This window comes from Triticum dicoccoides, chromosome 4B (assembly GCF_002162155.2).
Source record: "Triticum dicoccoides isolate Atlit2015 ecotype Zavitan chromosome 4B, WEW_v2.0, whole genome shotgun sequence".
Classification (NCBI taxonomy): Eukaryota; Viridiplantae; Streptophyta; class Magnoliopsida; order Poales; family Poaceae; genus Triticum; species Triticum dicoccoides.
The window spans coordinates 178,438,309-178,451,588 of NC_041387.1; the positions used below are offsets into that span (position 1 = coordinate 178,438,309).

The 13,280-nt window shown below is 46.1% G+C and overlaps 1 protein-coding gene across 1 annotated transcript in view; it reads right to left on the reverse strand.

Annotated features, from left to right (window-relative positions):
• Positions 1 to 13,280, reverse strand: part of LOC119295656 (proline-, glutamic acid- and leucine-rich protein 1) — an 18,236-nt gene that overhangs the window by 2,399 nt on the left and 2,557 nt on the right. Inside the window, exons 3-11 of the mRNA XM_037574098.1 lie at positions 13,062 to 13,126; positions 12,768 to 12,867; positions 12,611 to 12,682; positions 11,537 to 11,596; positions 11,230 to 11,359; positions 10,964 to 11,154; positions 10,659 to 10,840; positions 10,304 to 10,431; positions 9,317 to 9,660 (exon numbers count right to left, since the gene is read on the reverse strand). Coding sequence (XP_037429995.1) covers positions 9,317 to 9,660; positions 10,304 to 10,431; positions 10,659 to 10,840; positions 10,964 to 11,154; positions 11,230 to 11,359; positions 11,537 to 11,596; positions 12,611 to 12,682; positions 12,768 to 12,867; positions 13,062 to 13,126 — 1,272 coding nt within the window. The remainder of the gene's footprint in view (positions 1 to 9,316; positions 9,661 to 10,303; positions 10,432 to 10,658; positions 10,841 to 10,963; positions 11,155 to 11,229; positions 11,360 to 11,536; positions 11,597 to 12,610; positions 12,683 to 12,767; positions 12,868 to 13,061; positions 13,127 to 13,280) is intronic.

Consider the following 13,280-nt stretch of genomic DNA (forward strand, 5'->3'; position numbering starts at 1 on the left):
GTATCTTGATCTGGATACGGTGGCAAGTGAGCGAGGATCGAGTCGTGTCATCCTTAGTGGCGCGCTACATCTGCGCCCGGATGTAGTGGAAAATGAGCAAGGGCCTTCGCATTTGACTTGACGAGTGCGAAGGGCAAGGAGAAATGGAAAACGACTACCGAAATTGCATTGTACATCTAGAATAAACCTAAGAAAACATGATCACAGGCGGATACTTGACATGTTCCCCCTCGGCCATGCCCATCGCAAGGAAAGCGAAAACCTAGATTTGCTTTATTGAGTATCAAACGGGAACTCCGAGCAAATAAAACTAGCCGAGCTTAGGTGGATCCGCTTAGGTAGCTGGAACGTAGGTCTATGACAGGGAAGCTTCAGGAGCTAGTTGATGCAGCGGTGAGGAGAGGTGTTGATATCCTTTGCATCCGAGAAACCAAATGGAGGGGACAGAAGGCGAAGGAGGTGGAGGATACCGGCTTCAAGCTGTGGTACACAAGGACAGCTGCAAACAAAAAATGGCGTAGGCATCTTGATCAACAAGAGCCTCAAGTATGGAGTGGTAGACGTCAAGAGACGTGGACACCAGATTATCCTGGTCAAGCTGGTAGTTTGGGGACTTAGTTCTCAATGTTATCAGCGCGTATGCCCCGCAAGTAGGCCACAATGAGAACACCAAGAGGGAGTTCTGGGAAGGCCTAGAGGACATGGTTAGGAGTATCCTGATTGGCGAGAAGCTCTTCATAGGAGACCTCAATGGCCACGTGGGTGCACTAACACAGGTTTTGAAGGGGTGCATGGGGGCTTTGGCTATGGCACCAGGAATCAAGGAGAAGATATCTTGAGCTTTGCTCTAGCCTACGACATGATCGTAGCTAACACCCTCTTTAAAAAAAGAGAATCACATCTAGTGACTTTTAGTAGTGGTCAACACTCTAGCTCCTCTCGAGAAGAGAAGATAGGCGTGCATGCCTAGACTAAAAGGTGATACCTAGAGAGAGTGTTATCCCTCAGCATAAGCTGGTGGTTGCTAACTTCCGCTTTCGAATTCGTGTCCAGCGGGATAAGAGTGCCAAAGTCACTACAACAAAGTAGTGGAAGCTTAAGCGGGAGGTAGCTCAGGCGTTCAAGGAGAGGGTCATTAAGGAGGGCCCTTGGGAGGAAGAAGAGAAGTAAAAGATGTCAAAGAAGGCCGCAAAGCGAGCTGTCAGTGAAGCAAGGGGTCAGGCGTCAGGCGTATGAGGACATCTACCAGCGGTTAGACACGAAGGGAGGCGAAAGGGATGTTAGGAAAGCAACTTAACATTATTGAAGGCCCAAGGGGCATATATATATTACACATAACTTGAGGTGCAAGGAAACTAAACATAGACTAATAAGGACTCCTAGACCAATACTAATACTCCTTAACACCTCTCCTCAAATGCAAAACGTCTGCAATAGCATTGCATTTGAAGAAGTGTAAAACAAAAAAAAAATGATAATCTAAATCGGCGTCTTGAGTGTCATCATAGCATGAAGAGTCTTCAAAACCTGTCGAGTCGCCAAAGGGGATAACGAAGAGATGGCACATCAGAGGAAGACACCGCATCAATAGAAGATACAAGAGAAGTATCAAGAGAAGATGGGTTGTCGAAAGAAGATGGCACATCAAGAGAATGAAGCATTGCTTAAAGAGTCATGGCCCATGAAAACCGACGGCGAAGAAGCTCGGCGGCAAGGGAATGGGCTTAGATCAACAATGCAAAGAGAGGCCACATAAAGCCTATATGGAGGACAATGACCAGAAAAAGGCTGACGGACAAAGGTATGTTGGACTCACATGGCATGAAAAACACACAATATCAACGAATTTGGTGGACGCAGCGGAAATTGTAGAAAACTAGGAAGCTAAAAAGAGCACACTGGTGAGATATGATGGCAGCGAAAGAAAAACAATATCTTGACGGCGAAGGCCAACGAAGCAAAAGCAGCAGCAACAGGAGCAAGCAACCCATACAGTGCTATCAGTGGCAATCAGGCAAGCTAGACGGAGCAGCACCAACCCGTACATGGCACGAGAGGCATACTGCATGCACGCGCAAGGAAGAGCAACACGCTAGGAGTGGCGCAGGCAACTCTGCGCTGTTGTAGGACAGCGGACAAAGATACATGCTGGACAGAAGTGGACGCGTGTGGCACGATATGAAGAGATGCTCGATCTGAACATGAGCAGCTGCGGCGGAGGCCAGACGAGGCGATGGCACGCCTTGAAGAGCTGGCGCGGAATCCAGCGGGAACCGATGACTGGCGGCGGGATGAAAACGGCAGACGAGCGGTAGGAGTCGCAAGCATGGGCGGACACCGGCGGAGGTCGTTGGATGCGGCTGCGTTGACCTAAAGTACCGGGCTGATTTGGATCGAGAGCAGGATCAGAGTGACCCAAACGGAAGCAGCAGCAACACAACAGCGGCTCACCGGATCGATCAGATCGGGAGCTAGGAATCTCCAAATCGATTAGATCGAGCGCAACTTGACGGGCGGACGAATCGGATTGGAACAATAGGCCCGCCGATCAAACGGACCAGGGTGGGAAGCAGCACGCGGCCGTGGAGGAGACTTCGATGACAGATCGGGCCAAGACGTGGAGATCGAGAGGAGAACTCGATCGGGAGGGCGGGTTGCGGCGCCAAAAAAAACCCTAAACCTGGGCTCTAATACCATGTTAGGAAAGCAACTTAACATTATTGAAGGCCCAAGGGGCATATATATATTACACATGACTTGAGGTGCAAGGAAACTAAATATAGACTAATAAGGACTCCTAGACCAATACTAATACTCCTTAACAAGGGACATCTATACGATGGCCAAGATCCGAGAGAGTTAGACGAGGGATGTTGACCAAGTCAAATGCATCAAGGATGGAGCAGACCAACTCCTGGTGAAGGACAAGGAGATTAAGCATAGATGGCGGGGGTACTTCGACAAGTTGTTCAATGGGGAGAATGAGGGTTCTACCATTGAACTGGACGACTCCTTTGATGATACCAGTAGGCGTTTTGTGGTGAATCCAAGAGTCTGAGGTCAAGGAGGCTTCAAAAAGGATGAAAGGAAGCAAGGCGATGGGCCCTGATTGTATCCCCATTGAGGTGTGGAGAGGCCTCGGGAACATAGCGATATGGCTAACCAAGCTTTTCAACCTCATTTTTCGGGCAAACAAGATGCCAGAAGAATGTAGAGGGATTATATTAGTACCAATCTTCAAGAACATGGGGATGTTCAGAGTTGTACTAATTACCGTGGAATTAAGCTGATGAACCATACACTGAAGCTATGGGAGAGAGAGTCATTGAGCACCGCCTAAGAATGACAAGCGTGACCAAAAATCAGTATGGTTTTATGCCTGGGAGGTCGACCATGGAAGCCATTTTCTTGGTATGACAACTTATGGAGAGATACAGGGAGCAAAAGGACCTGCATATGGTGTTCATTGACTTGGAGAAGGCCTATGATAAGATACTACGAAATGTCATGTGGTGGGCCTTGGAGAAACACAAAGTCCCAACAAAGTATTACCCTCATCAAGGACATGTACGATAATGTTGTGACAAGTGTTCGAACAAGTGATGAACACTGATGACTTCCCGATTGAAATAGGACTGCGTCAGGGTCAGCTTTGAGCCCTCATCTTTTTGCTTTGGTGATGGATGGGGTCACAAGGGATATACGAGATATCCCATGATGTATGCTCTTTGTGGATGATGTGGTTCTAGTCAACGATAGTCGGATGGGGGTCAATAGAAAGTTAGTTATGAAGACAAACCTTGAAATCGAAAGGTTTTAGGCTCAGTAGAACTAAAACTGAGTACATGAGGTGTGGTTTCAGTACTACTAGGCACGGGGAGGAGGTTGGCCTTGATGGGCAGGTGGTGCCTCAAAAGGACACCTTCGAAGTTTGGGGTCAATGTTGCAGAAGGATGGGGGTATTGATGAAGATGTGAACCATCAAATCAAAGCCGAATGGATGAAGTGGCGCCAAGCTTATGGCATTCTCTTTGATAAAGAGAGTGCCACAAAAGCTAAAAGGCAAGTTCTATAGGACAGTGGTTCGACCCACAATGTTGTATGGTGCTGAGTGTTGGCCGACTGAAAGGCGACATTTCAACAGTTAGGTGTGGCGGAGATGCGCATGTTGAGATGGATGTGTGGCCATATTCAGCGTAGGCCTCCAAAAGCTCTAGCCTGCTAGTGCATAGCGAACGGCTAAAGCGTGATAATGTCAAGAGAGGTCGGGATAGACCGAACTTGACATGGGAGGAGTCCGTAAAGAGAGATCTCAAGGATTGAAGTATCACCAAAGAACTAGCCATGGACAGGGGTGCGTGGAAGCTTGCTATCCATGTGCCAGAACCATGAGTTGTTTGCGAGATCTTATGAGTTGGTCGCGAGATCTTATGGGTTTCACCTCTAGCCTACCCCAACTTCTTTGGGACTAAAGGCCCAGTCGTTGTTGTTGTTGAAGTTATTACCCAACTCTATGTATATGATTAAAAAAAGGAATTGCTTCAGCAACCACACTCTACGTGACAACGATGAGCGGGTGGAAGCAATCAAGAAAATTACTTCTAAACGCTAGATTTTATTGTTATATGAATAAAATTATATAAATTTCAATTTATTCCCTAACTCTATATATAAGATGAGAAAAAGGAAGTGCTTTAGCAACCACTCTCTACGTGACAATGGTAAGCGGGTCGAAGGATGGTATCTCAATACCGGCGCCACCAATCATATGACAGGCCACGGCGATGCTTTCGCCGAGCTCAACCACACGATCATCAACATCGTCCAGTTTGGTGATGGCTCCATCGTCAAAATCTGCGGCATGGGCACAATCATCTTCACTGGCAAGAACATCTAACACTAGGCCCTCAGCAGCGTCTACTACATCCAAGGCTCAAGAACTCAATCATCAGCATTTATCAGCTAGATGAGAATGATGCATGTGCGCTGATCAGAAGAGGTGTGCTTCCAATCTGGGATCAGCAAGGTCGACTCCTTATTCGGTTTAGACGTGGCTGGAATCACCTTTACTTACCTCCTACATCTTCAGGTGACCCAGCCAATATGTCTCTCTACCCACCATGACGACATGGCTTGGCAGTGGCATGAGATATGGGCATCTCAATTTCGACGCATTAGGGTGTGTTTGGTAGCCTGTACAAAGGGTGCATGAGCCTAAAAGTTCTCCATCGTGCCCACTTTTCGCTGTTTGGTAGAGTGCATGGGCTCTTGTGGGCTATGTTGAACCGCTGGAAAAAGGGCCCTCAACTATGCTCGAGCGAGCACCCCCAGCGAGGCGAGCCGGGGCCAGCTAGGCTACGTTCGACCCACCACCCCCTCAAACGACCACCCTCCCGAATCCCACTCTCCCTCATGACCCCATTTTTTGACCTAGCCGCCCCTCTTCAACCTCGTCACCGCCGTCGTGGGAGGTAGCGCCTCCACCCGTCCTCCCTTCTTTCACCTCCTTCTCCCTCCTCCCTTCCTTACTTCCTTCCACTAACCCCTCCCCCTTCCCCTCCAGCGCCACGCCTGAGCTCCAGCCAGTTCGTCCACCCCCGTGGCGACGGCGACTGGCGCGCGAGGCCTCGCGGGGCTGCGCTCACAGGGCCGCAGTAGACGCTGGAGTTTGCCAACGAGCTGATGTTGGTGGTCAACGGGATGGAGGTCGACTGCGTCCTCCGCGCTATGCGCCTCTGTAGTGCCTGACAGTGGTCCTCGATCTGGAGATGCTGCCACCGCTGCACCTCACACACTCCCCGTTGATCCATTCCTCACTCCGTTTCACTTGTTCCTTCCTCTTGATTTTGATGCATTCATCAGGTTCAGGTTCAGTAGGTTCAGTAGTAGTAGCAGCACTACTGAAGCACAAGAAGAAATCGATTTCTTCAGTGTTATGCAACTGTTATTGTTCAACTGGAATCCAATGAAGCTATGTAATATGAATCTAGTGATGTTATATTGCTGAGATTATGTTTATTGTTCCAATATGCTGAGATATGAATCTAGTAATTGTTTCTTCATATTTATATATAGCCGAAATAATTATTCATTGTTCAGATTATGTTGAAACGGTGAAGTTTTATTGCTTGGATTATTAGTGAAATGTAGAAATGTTGCTCGGAATTGTATTAGCACCAAAAACTTTATTGATGCAGCCCACCTCAGATACAGGCTACCAAACAGAGTCTCTGACAGAGCATGTCTCAACACATACATCACAACCAAACGACTGCACATGCATGTACCCAGCATGTCTAGACTTAACATGTCTCAAAGAGGAACGACTACGCTAGGGTGGGAACAGCTGCCAAACACACCCTTAGAGAAGATGTGATGCCTCGCCATAACACGCAGGCTGCCAAAGCCGGATCACGTGGAGCAGCTCTGCGACACGTGTCATCACCAAGCATCGTCGCGTGGCACAATTCCTCGGCAAGCAAGGTACCGCGCGCAGCAGCTACTTCTTGGTCGTCCAGTGCAACCTCTGCGGTCTTGTTTCACCGGTGACACCTGGAGGACAGCCCTACTTACTGCAGGTGGACAACGCCACTCGCTACATGTGGGTGATGCTCCTGGATGGCAAGAGCAGCGCACCTGATGTCATCAAAAGGATTCAGGCACCTGATGTCGATCAACCACAATGGCCGTGCTCTGCTGAAACAGAGGAGCACACCAGCTGAATTTTCGGGGGAGGCTGTGAGCACTGCTGTCTTACTGCTCAACCGTACTCCCACTAAATCCCTTGCTGGAACGACACCTTGTGAGGCGTGGCAAGGCCACAAGCCAGCTGTCCACTACCTTCACACCTTTGGGTGCTTGGCGTATGTTAACAGGGGAACCTGCATAAGCTCAACGGCCGCAGCTCTCCCGCTGTGTTAATTGGCTATGAGGAAAGTGTGAGGCGTACCGGTTGCTAGACCCTGTGACAAGGCGCATCCGCATTGCCCACGACATCATCTTCGATGAAGAACGTGGCTTGGGATTGGGCAGCAGACGACTGCGCACACTCAGGCAGCAACTTCGATATCCAGTACATCTGCCGTCACGCAGCAAAGGCATCTAGCTATGTGTCCAGCTCAGGGCGAGCTGAGCCTGTGTCAACAGGACATGTGACTCGGGGTACTTCACCTGCCACACCACCATCACCTGCATCAGCTCCAGCAACTCCAGAATTTGTCACGACACCAGCACATGATGATGATCGACTCGATGCCGCTCACAGCGACACGCCAGTTCGATATTGGATGGTCCAGAATCTGATTAGAGAACCACTGCCTGGACTTGCACCGCGCAACATCGACGCCAAGCTACACTTGTCGAGCATGGGGGAGCCGTGCTAATTTGCGGAAGTTGAGAGAGGCAAGGCATGACAAGCAGCCATGCGCAAGGAAATGGGCGTGGTGGAGCAGACAAGGTAGCTCGTCGATTTACCACATGGGCATCGACCAATAGGCCTCAAATGGGTCTACAAATTGAAGAAAGATGTAACTGGTGAGGTGATCAAGCACAAAGCACAGCTGGTCGAACGCGGCTTCGTGCAGCAAGCCAGCATTGACTTTGATGAAGTATTTGCACCTGTGGCTCGCATGGAATCCATCCGTCTGCTTCTTGCTTTGGCTTGTTTCTTGCTTTGGCTGCCCAGGAGGGGTGGCCTGTCCACCACATGGACATAAAATTAGCCTTCCTTAATGGAGAACTGAAGGAGGAGGTCTATGTGGAGGAGACGCCCAGTTCATCATCACCGAAGAAGGAAAAGTCATGCTGCTGCATAAGGCCCTCTATGGCCTTAGGCAGGCGCCACAAGCATGGAACGTGAAGCTTTACTGCACGCTCAAGGAAATTGGCTTCAAACATCGTGGGCACAAACACGCGATCCACCGGTGCGTCACCACGCCATGAGCATGGAACGTGAAGCTTTAATGCACGCTCAAGGAAATTGGCTTCAAACATTGTGGGCACAAGCACGCAATCCACCGGTGACGAAATCGTGCTTATTAGAGTCTATGTAGATGATTTGATCATCACTGGTTCATCCAAGGGAGCAGTGGAGAGCTTCAAGGACAAGATGGAAGCAAAATTCCAGATGAGTGACCTTGGACTGCTGTCATTCTATCTCGGAATCGAAGTCCAGCAAGATGGCGATGGCATCAGACTATGTTAGGCACACTATGCCTCACGCATCCTTCAGCTTGGAGGAATGGAAGGCTGCAACCCAGCTCACACTCCAGTGGGGGCGACTCAAACTGAGACGTGAGAGCATGGTGAAAAAGGTGGATGCCACAGAGTATCGATCGTTGGCAGCCTACAAGAGCACAAGGCCGGATCTGGAATTCGCCATCGACTTTGTGAGTAGCTTCATGGAGCAACCTACAAGAGCACATGATGGCAGCAAAGCGCATCTTTCGCTATGTCGCTGGCACCAGCTACTACGGTCTAAGCTACAGGTGGAAAACTGGAAAGACACTGCTGATTGGCAATATTGACAGTGAGCATGCCGGTGACAGTGACCTCGCCGGTGACAGTGACACCAGGAAGAGCACGAGTGGCCCAATGTTCTTCCTCAGTAGCAGCTTGGTGAGCTGGCAGTCTCTCAAGCAGCGAGTGATGGCTCTGTCCTCCTGTGAGGCAGAGTATGTGGCTGTCACATCTGCTGCAACACAAGGACTTTGGCTGGCTCGGCTGCTTGGTGAACTCCATGGGAGAGAAGCTGAGGCAGTCGAGCTAATGGTGGACAGCAAGTCCGCCTTGGCGCTGACCAAACCCAGTCCTCCACAAACGCAGCAAACATATCGATCTACAGTACCATTTCATCAGGGACTGCTTGGAGGATGGGAGTGTCAGTGCCAACTACATCAACACCACAGACCAACTGGCTGACATTCTAACATAAGGACTAGGGAGGGTGAAATTCCATGAACTGTGTGCTATTTTGGGATTGATCCAAATGTTAGTAACCCTTGCTGCAGTCAGTCAATGAGTCAAGTCTTTTCCTTAGGTAGTAAGCTAGTGGGTCAAGTCTGTGTCTCATCTTAGGTTAAAAGTCAATGGCTCAAGTCAGGCTGTAAGAAAGCCACTGAGGTAGTTCTGTAGTAGTTCCTTTCAGCTATAAATAAGGGGTAAAGCCAAGCCAGCTACATTCATCACAGCCCAGAAATTGAGTCCCAAATCAGCGTTACCTGTACTCTTTCTACTAACAAGAATAACAAGAGAAGTAATAAGAGAAAATTTCCGAATAATAGGCACGTGAGAAAAGGAAGATAAATTTTAGGCATACCACATTCAGAAGAATTTCCAAGGTTTCTAGTGCAGCTATTTTAACAGAGAGTGGTGTGAACATTCTAACATCTCCTGGAGTTTCAGGGGTCATTCCCTTCGATGAAGTTGGCATGGAAGAGGTTTTCATTTTCTTTGGGCTGATTGCTGCTTTCTCCATACCCAAGGCATGTGAATTTTGCATTTGTGGTTCTTGCTTCCTCTTCTTGGAGTAACTTTTTGACAAAGATTCACTATTCCCTTTTGATGGATTTGTGCTGAATAGAGTCATTTCTTTTACACAATTATCATCCAGATCACCAACTGCATTGCTGACTATTACCTCTAACAAATGGAGAGACATTCCTGGTAAAAAAAGACATCATTTATTCAGCCATGGGTGTGACTTGCAATCGACTAAAAGACGACCAAGGCTATGTACCAAACATGTGTATGGATGCAGCTCGAAGTGTGACAGTCAATCAACAAAGAAAAACACGAGACAGACCAGTGCAGGGAATGTGAATGTTAACTTATGGATTCATGTTTTGAAGACATGGAGGAATGGTTAGACCATAGGCCCCTGGATGCAGCATGGTCATGCCTCAAAGATCTAGCCTGTTGTTAAATTTGAGTTCTGAGAGAACATCATTGCCAAAGGTTTGTATGAACAGAAAAACTATATCCCTCAAACATATGATAGTTTTACCACATGTGCAATGCCATAGATAATAAGGTATTTGAAGGATGATGCATTTCAAATTATTTCTCTGCAGTGGCAACAGGAAAAAATAAGGCAAGAATTAGTGTTCTATCTCCACTCTGAAATAAGCGGAATCATTGTTAAATTGTTACCAACTCTGGAAACAGGCAGTCCCCATATTCATTTCAAGCCTGAGGTATGATTAAACATAATTATGACAAAACAACTCGCTGTTCAAATTAACATTAAAATATAAAATCATGCAACTGTGAGCATACAAACAAATAAACAAAAGGAATCACCTACCAACACCCATGGAGGTCAGCAACAGCTGAACAATGCTGTAAACTTTTGTCCTCGTAGTAGGCAGCTTCGCAATTTTGAAGTAATCAGTTACAAGCCGTACAATATTAGCAGCATGCGGTAAAAGTTGGCTGCAATATGACAAGTAGATAATTTAGATATTCCTTTTCCAGTACAAACTCAGATCCAGACCAATGTTAATTCTATAATAAATCCAGTTTCCGAAGTTACTTCAAATTCAAGTATTATCAAACGCTTGTGTCTATGTCACTGTATTTGACGCAAGCTTAAAACTTGTGGAAAATATACATTGAGATGTGTCTTAGATAATAGTGATAAGAGGCAATACACATGGTACCTTCGCATTCCTTTAATAGTTGCATGGAGCAAATCCAAGAAAGATGAATGCAATGATGGAAGCTCAAAACAAATAAGCTCTTGGTGCAAGGAAGTAGTTGAAGGGAACGACTTCTGCAATGATCCATCAACTAAGAGCACTCTCCGTGACAGAGCTATCAAAGCACGGACAGGAACGGTGACCTTTTTTGGCAATGACAGGTAAAACAATATAGTTTAGAGCAATTTCATGTTTAATGGTAAGCTTATTAGCGCCATTAGGTAACAAGTAATGATAATGTACCAAGAGATGAGGCTTGGACAAACCTGAACCGGGTAATGACTAGTCAGCATCATGCAGCAGCAATGGGCAAGCGCTGAAATAGTAGGAACAGTGAAGACACGAAATTTCTTTGTCACATGCAAATTGCCTCCCAACTTTACTTGATCTCCCAACACTGGTGGAGGGTCATTACCAGGTGGAACTAGAAGCATCATAATCTCACGCCCTTTCTTTTCTGCAAAGATAATTTGTTCAAAGCCAACCTAAAATGGTACAACCGAAAATGAAAATAGCTCATCACAAGCATTACCTTCTTCCAGCCCAACAAAAGCATCATTCAGAAGATTGTTTATACCCATCAGTACTTTCTGAATCATCAATGACCAAGTGCCCTCAGATACTCGGACAGAAGGAAGCATTGCTAAGACTCTCGCAAATTTCTGAAGGATTGGAAGATGCAAAAAAAACAGAGGTTTGTCAGCACAATGAGAAATTTCATGGCAATGAGCGACAGAAGAAAGAACATCAAAATGGAGAATGGAACACATAAATGTTACTTTGCACAGCCTCCCGAAAAGATTAATTCGAAGATAAAGCATGAAGCATACAGTGCTCACCTTTGATAATTTTACATTGACTTCTGTACTCATAATCTTGGATGCAATGGTGGATTCGACCTGAATTTTGTAAATTAAGCACAATATGACATAATATAACAGGCAGTAAAATAGTAGGGAGCTGTACATCTGCTGTAATTTCAGAGGTACTCCCTCCGTCCCATAATGTAGGACGTTTTTTGACACTACACTAGTGTCGAAAAACGTCTTACATTATGGGACGGAGGGAGTATGTACTAGTAACTGATTAGAAAAATGGTAAATAAGTGGCACATGATAAATAAACCTAAAAGGAACATGTTACATAAAGAACTCTTGCGTCCCACGCGCCTACATTTAAATCACAATTAGACATATTGATAGTAGCTCATGTGGATCATCAATAAAGATGTTCCAATTCAGTAACGAAAATAGATATTGAGAGTGGTTTTTCTACACCCCAGCTCGGTGCACCCCTCCTTCTACACCCACGCAAGAAAACATACTCCCTCCATCCATATATATAGGGCCTAATGCATTTTTCGAGACTGCCTTTGACTATTGATAAGTTCTATAAGTTTTGGCTAGACGCGTATCCAAAACATCAAGTTTTTTGTAACTGGAGGAAGAATATGGGAAAAGATTCCCTTCAACCGATAGATTTTGTGCGAGCGTCCGCCGTCTCTATGTCCGTCGGATGGACTCTTAATCAACGGTGGGGAGCTAACCTATCCGTGCCCACTTTCTGCAACTGATCCATTGTTTCAGAAAGGTATTCTGCAACTAGCCCCTTGTTGCAAAGTGGCCAGCGGCTAGATACTGTTGTGGCTCGCACTAGGGAGGGCAATTGTTTTCTGCAACACGACTCATGTTGCAAAAAAAAAAACCTGTAACACGATCCGTGTTGCAAAAAAATTCCCGCAATACAACCTATGTTGCAAAAAAAAGAAACGCAACATAACCCTTGTTGCAAATGTTTCCGCAACAAGTCCTTTGTTGCAAAGTAGAGAAAGATGTTTAGCGGACGCGTAGCAGTCCCCAAAGAATATATGTACTCACAATAAGAAATGAATTACAACATGAATGTAAACATACTTTATTGTAGTGTCGATTTACAGATGAGGGATACAATTTAATAACTGTCCTTAGCAAATCAATTGCTTCATCCTGCAAATACAGACAGAAGTAGTAAATATTTACTCTTGCATGCTTGGAGTCAAACAGAGTAAGCCTGTGGATGAAAACAACATACCGCCACTGGACCATTTTCATTTAAAAGCAGCAGCAATGGTTCAACAACTCTTCCAGCAAAGGATGATGCCTCTTTCTTTAAATTCAAAAATTTCGCCAATCTAATCAGAGAACAAGTTATGTTGCTTTCGACTGAACAAAAAAGAGTAGCACACAAAAGAAAGGGCAATGGATATGGATATAATGTCGAGCTTTAGTTTCAAATAATCACATTCACAATACTACAAAGTACCGACAATCCAACTATGTGCTTGACAGCTTGAGCGAGTAAAAGGACATAGCTTTCATGACATACCTCGCAAATAGATCAGACATGGAAGTACAAGAGACCACAGTAACAAGTTGCAAGCTAGACGGTCCCTGCTAGGTGGGAAAAAAGATATATCAGATAAATAATAATGTATGAGAATGTTTAATCAAAAGAAAACTAGAAAAATATTTCTCTCTGGGGATGTGCAGACTATGGATTATATGAACTTCTGCAAAGCGTTATTTAAGATCTTCGATAAAAACT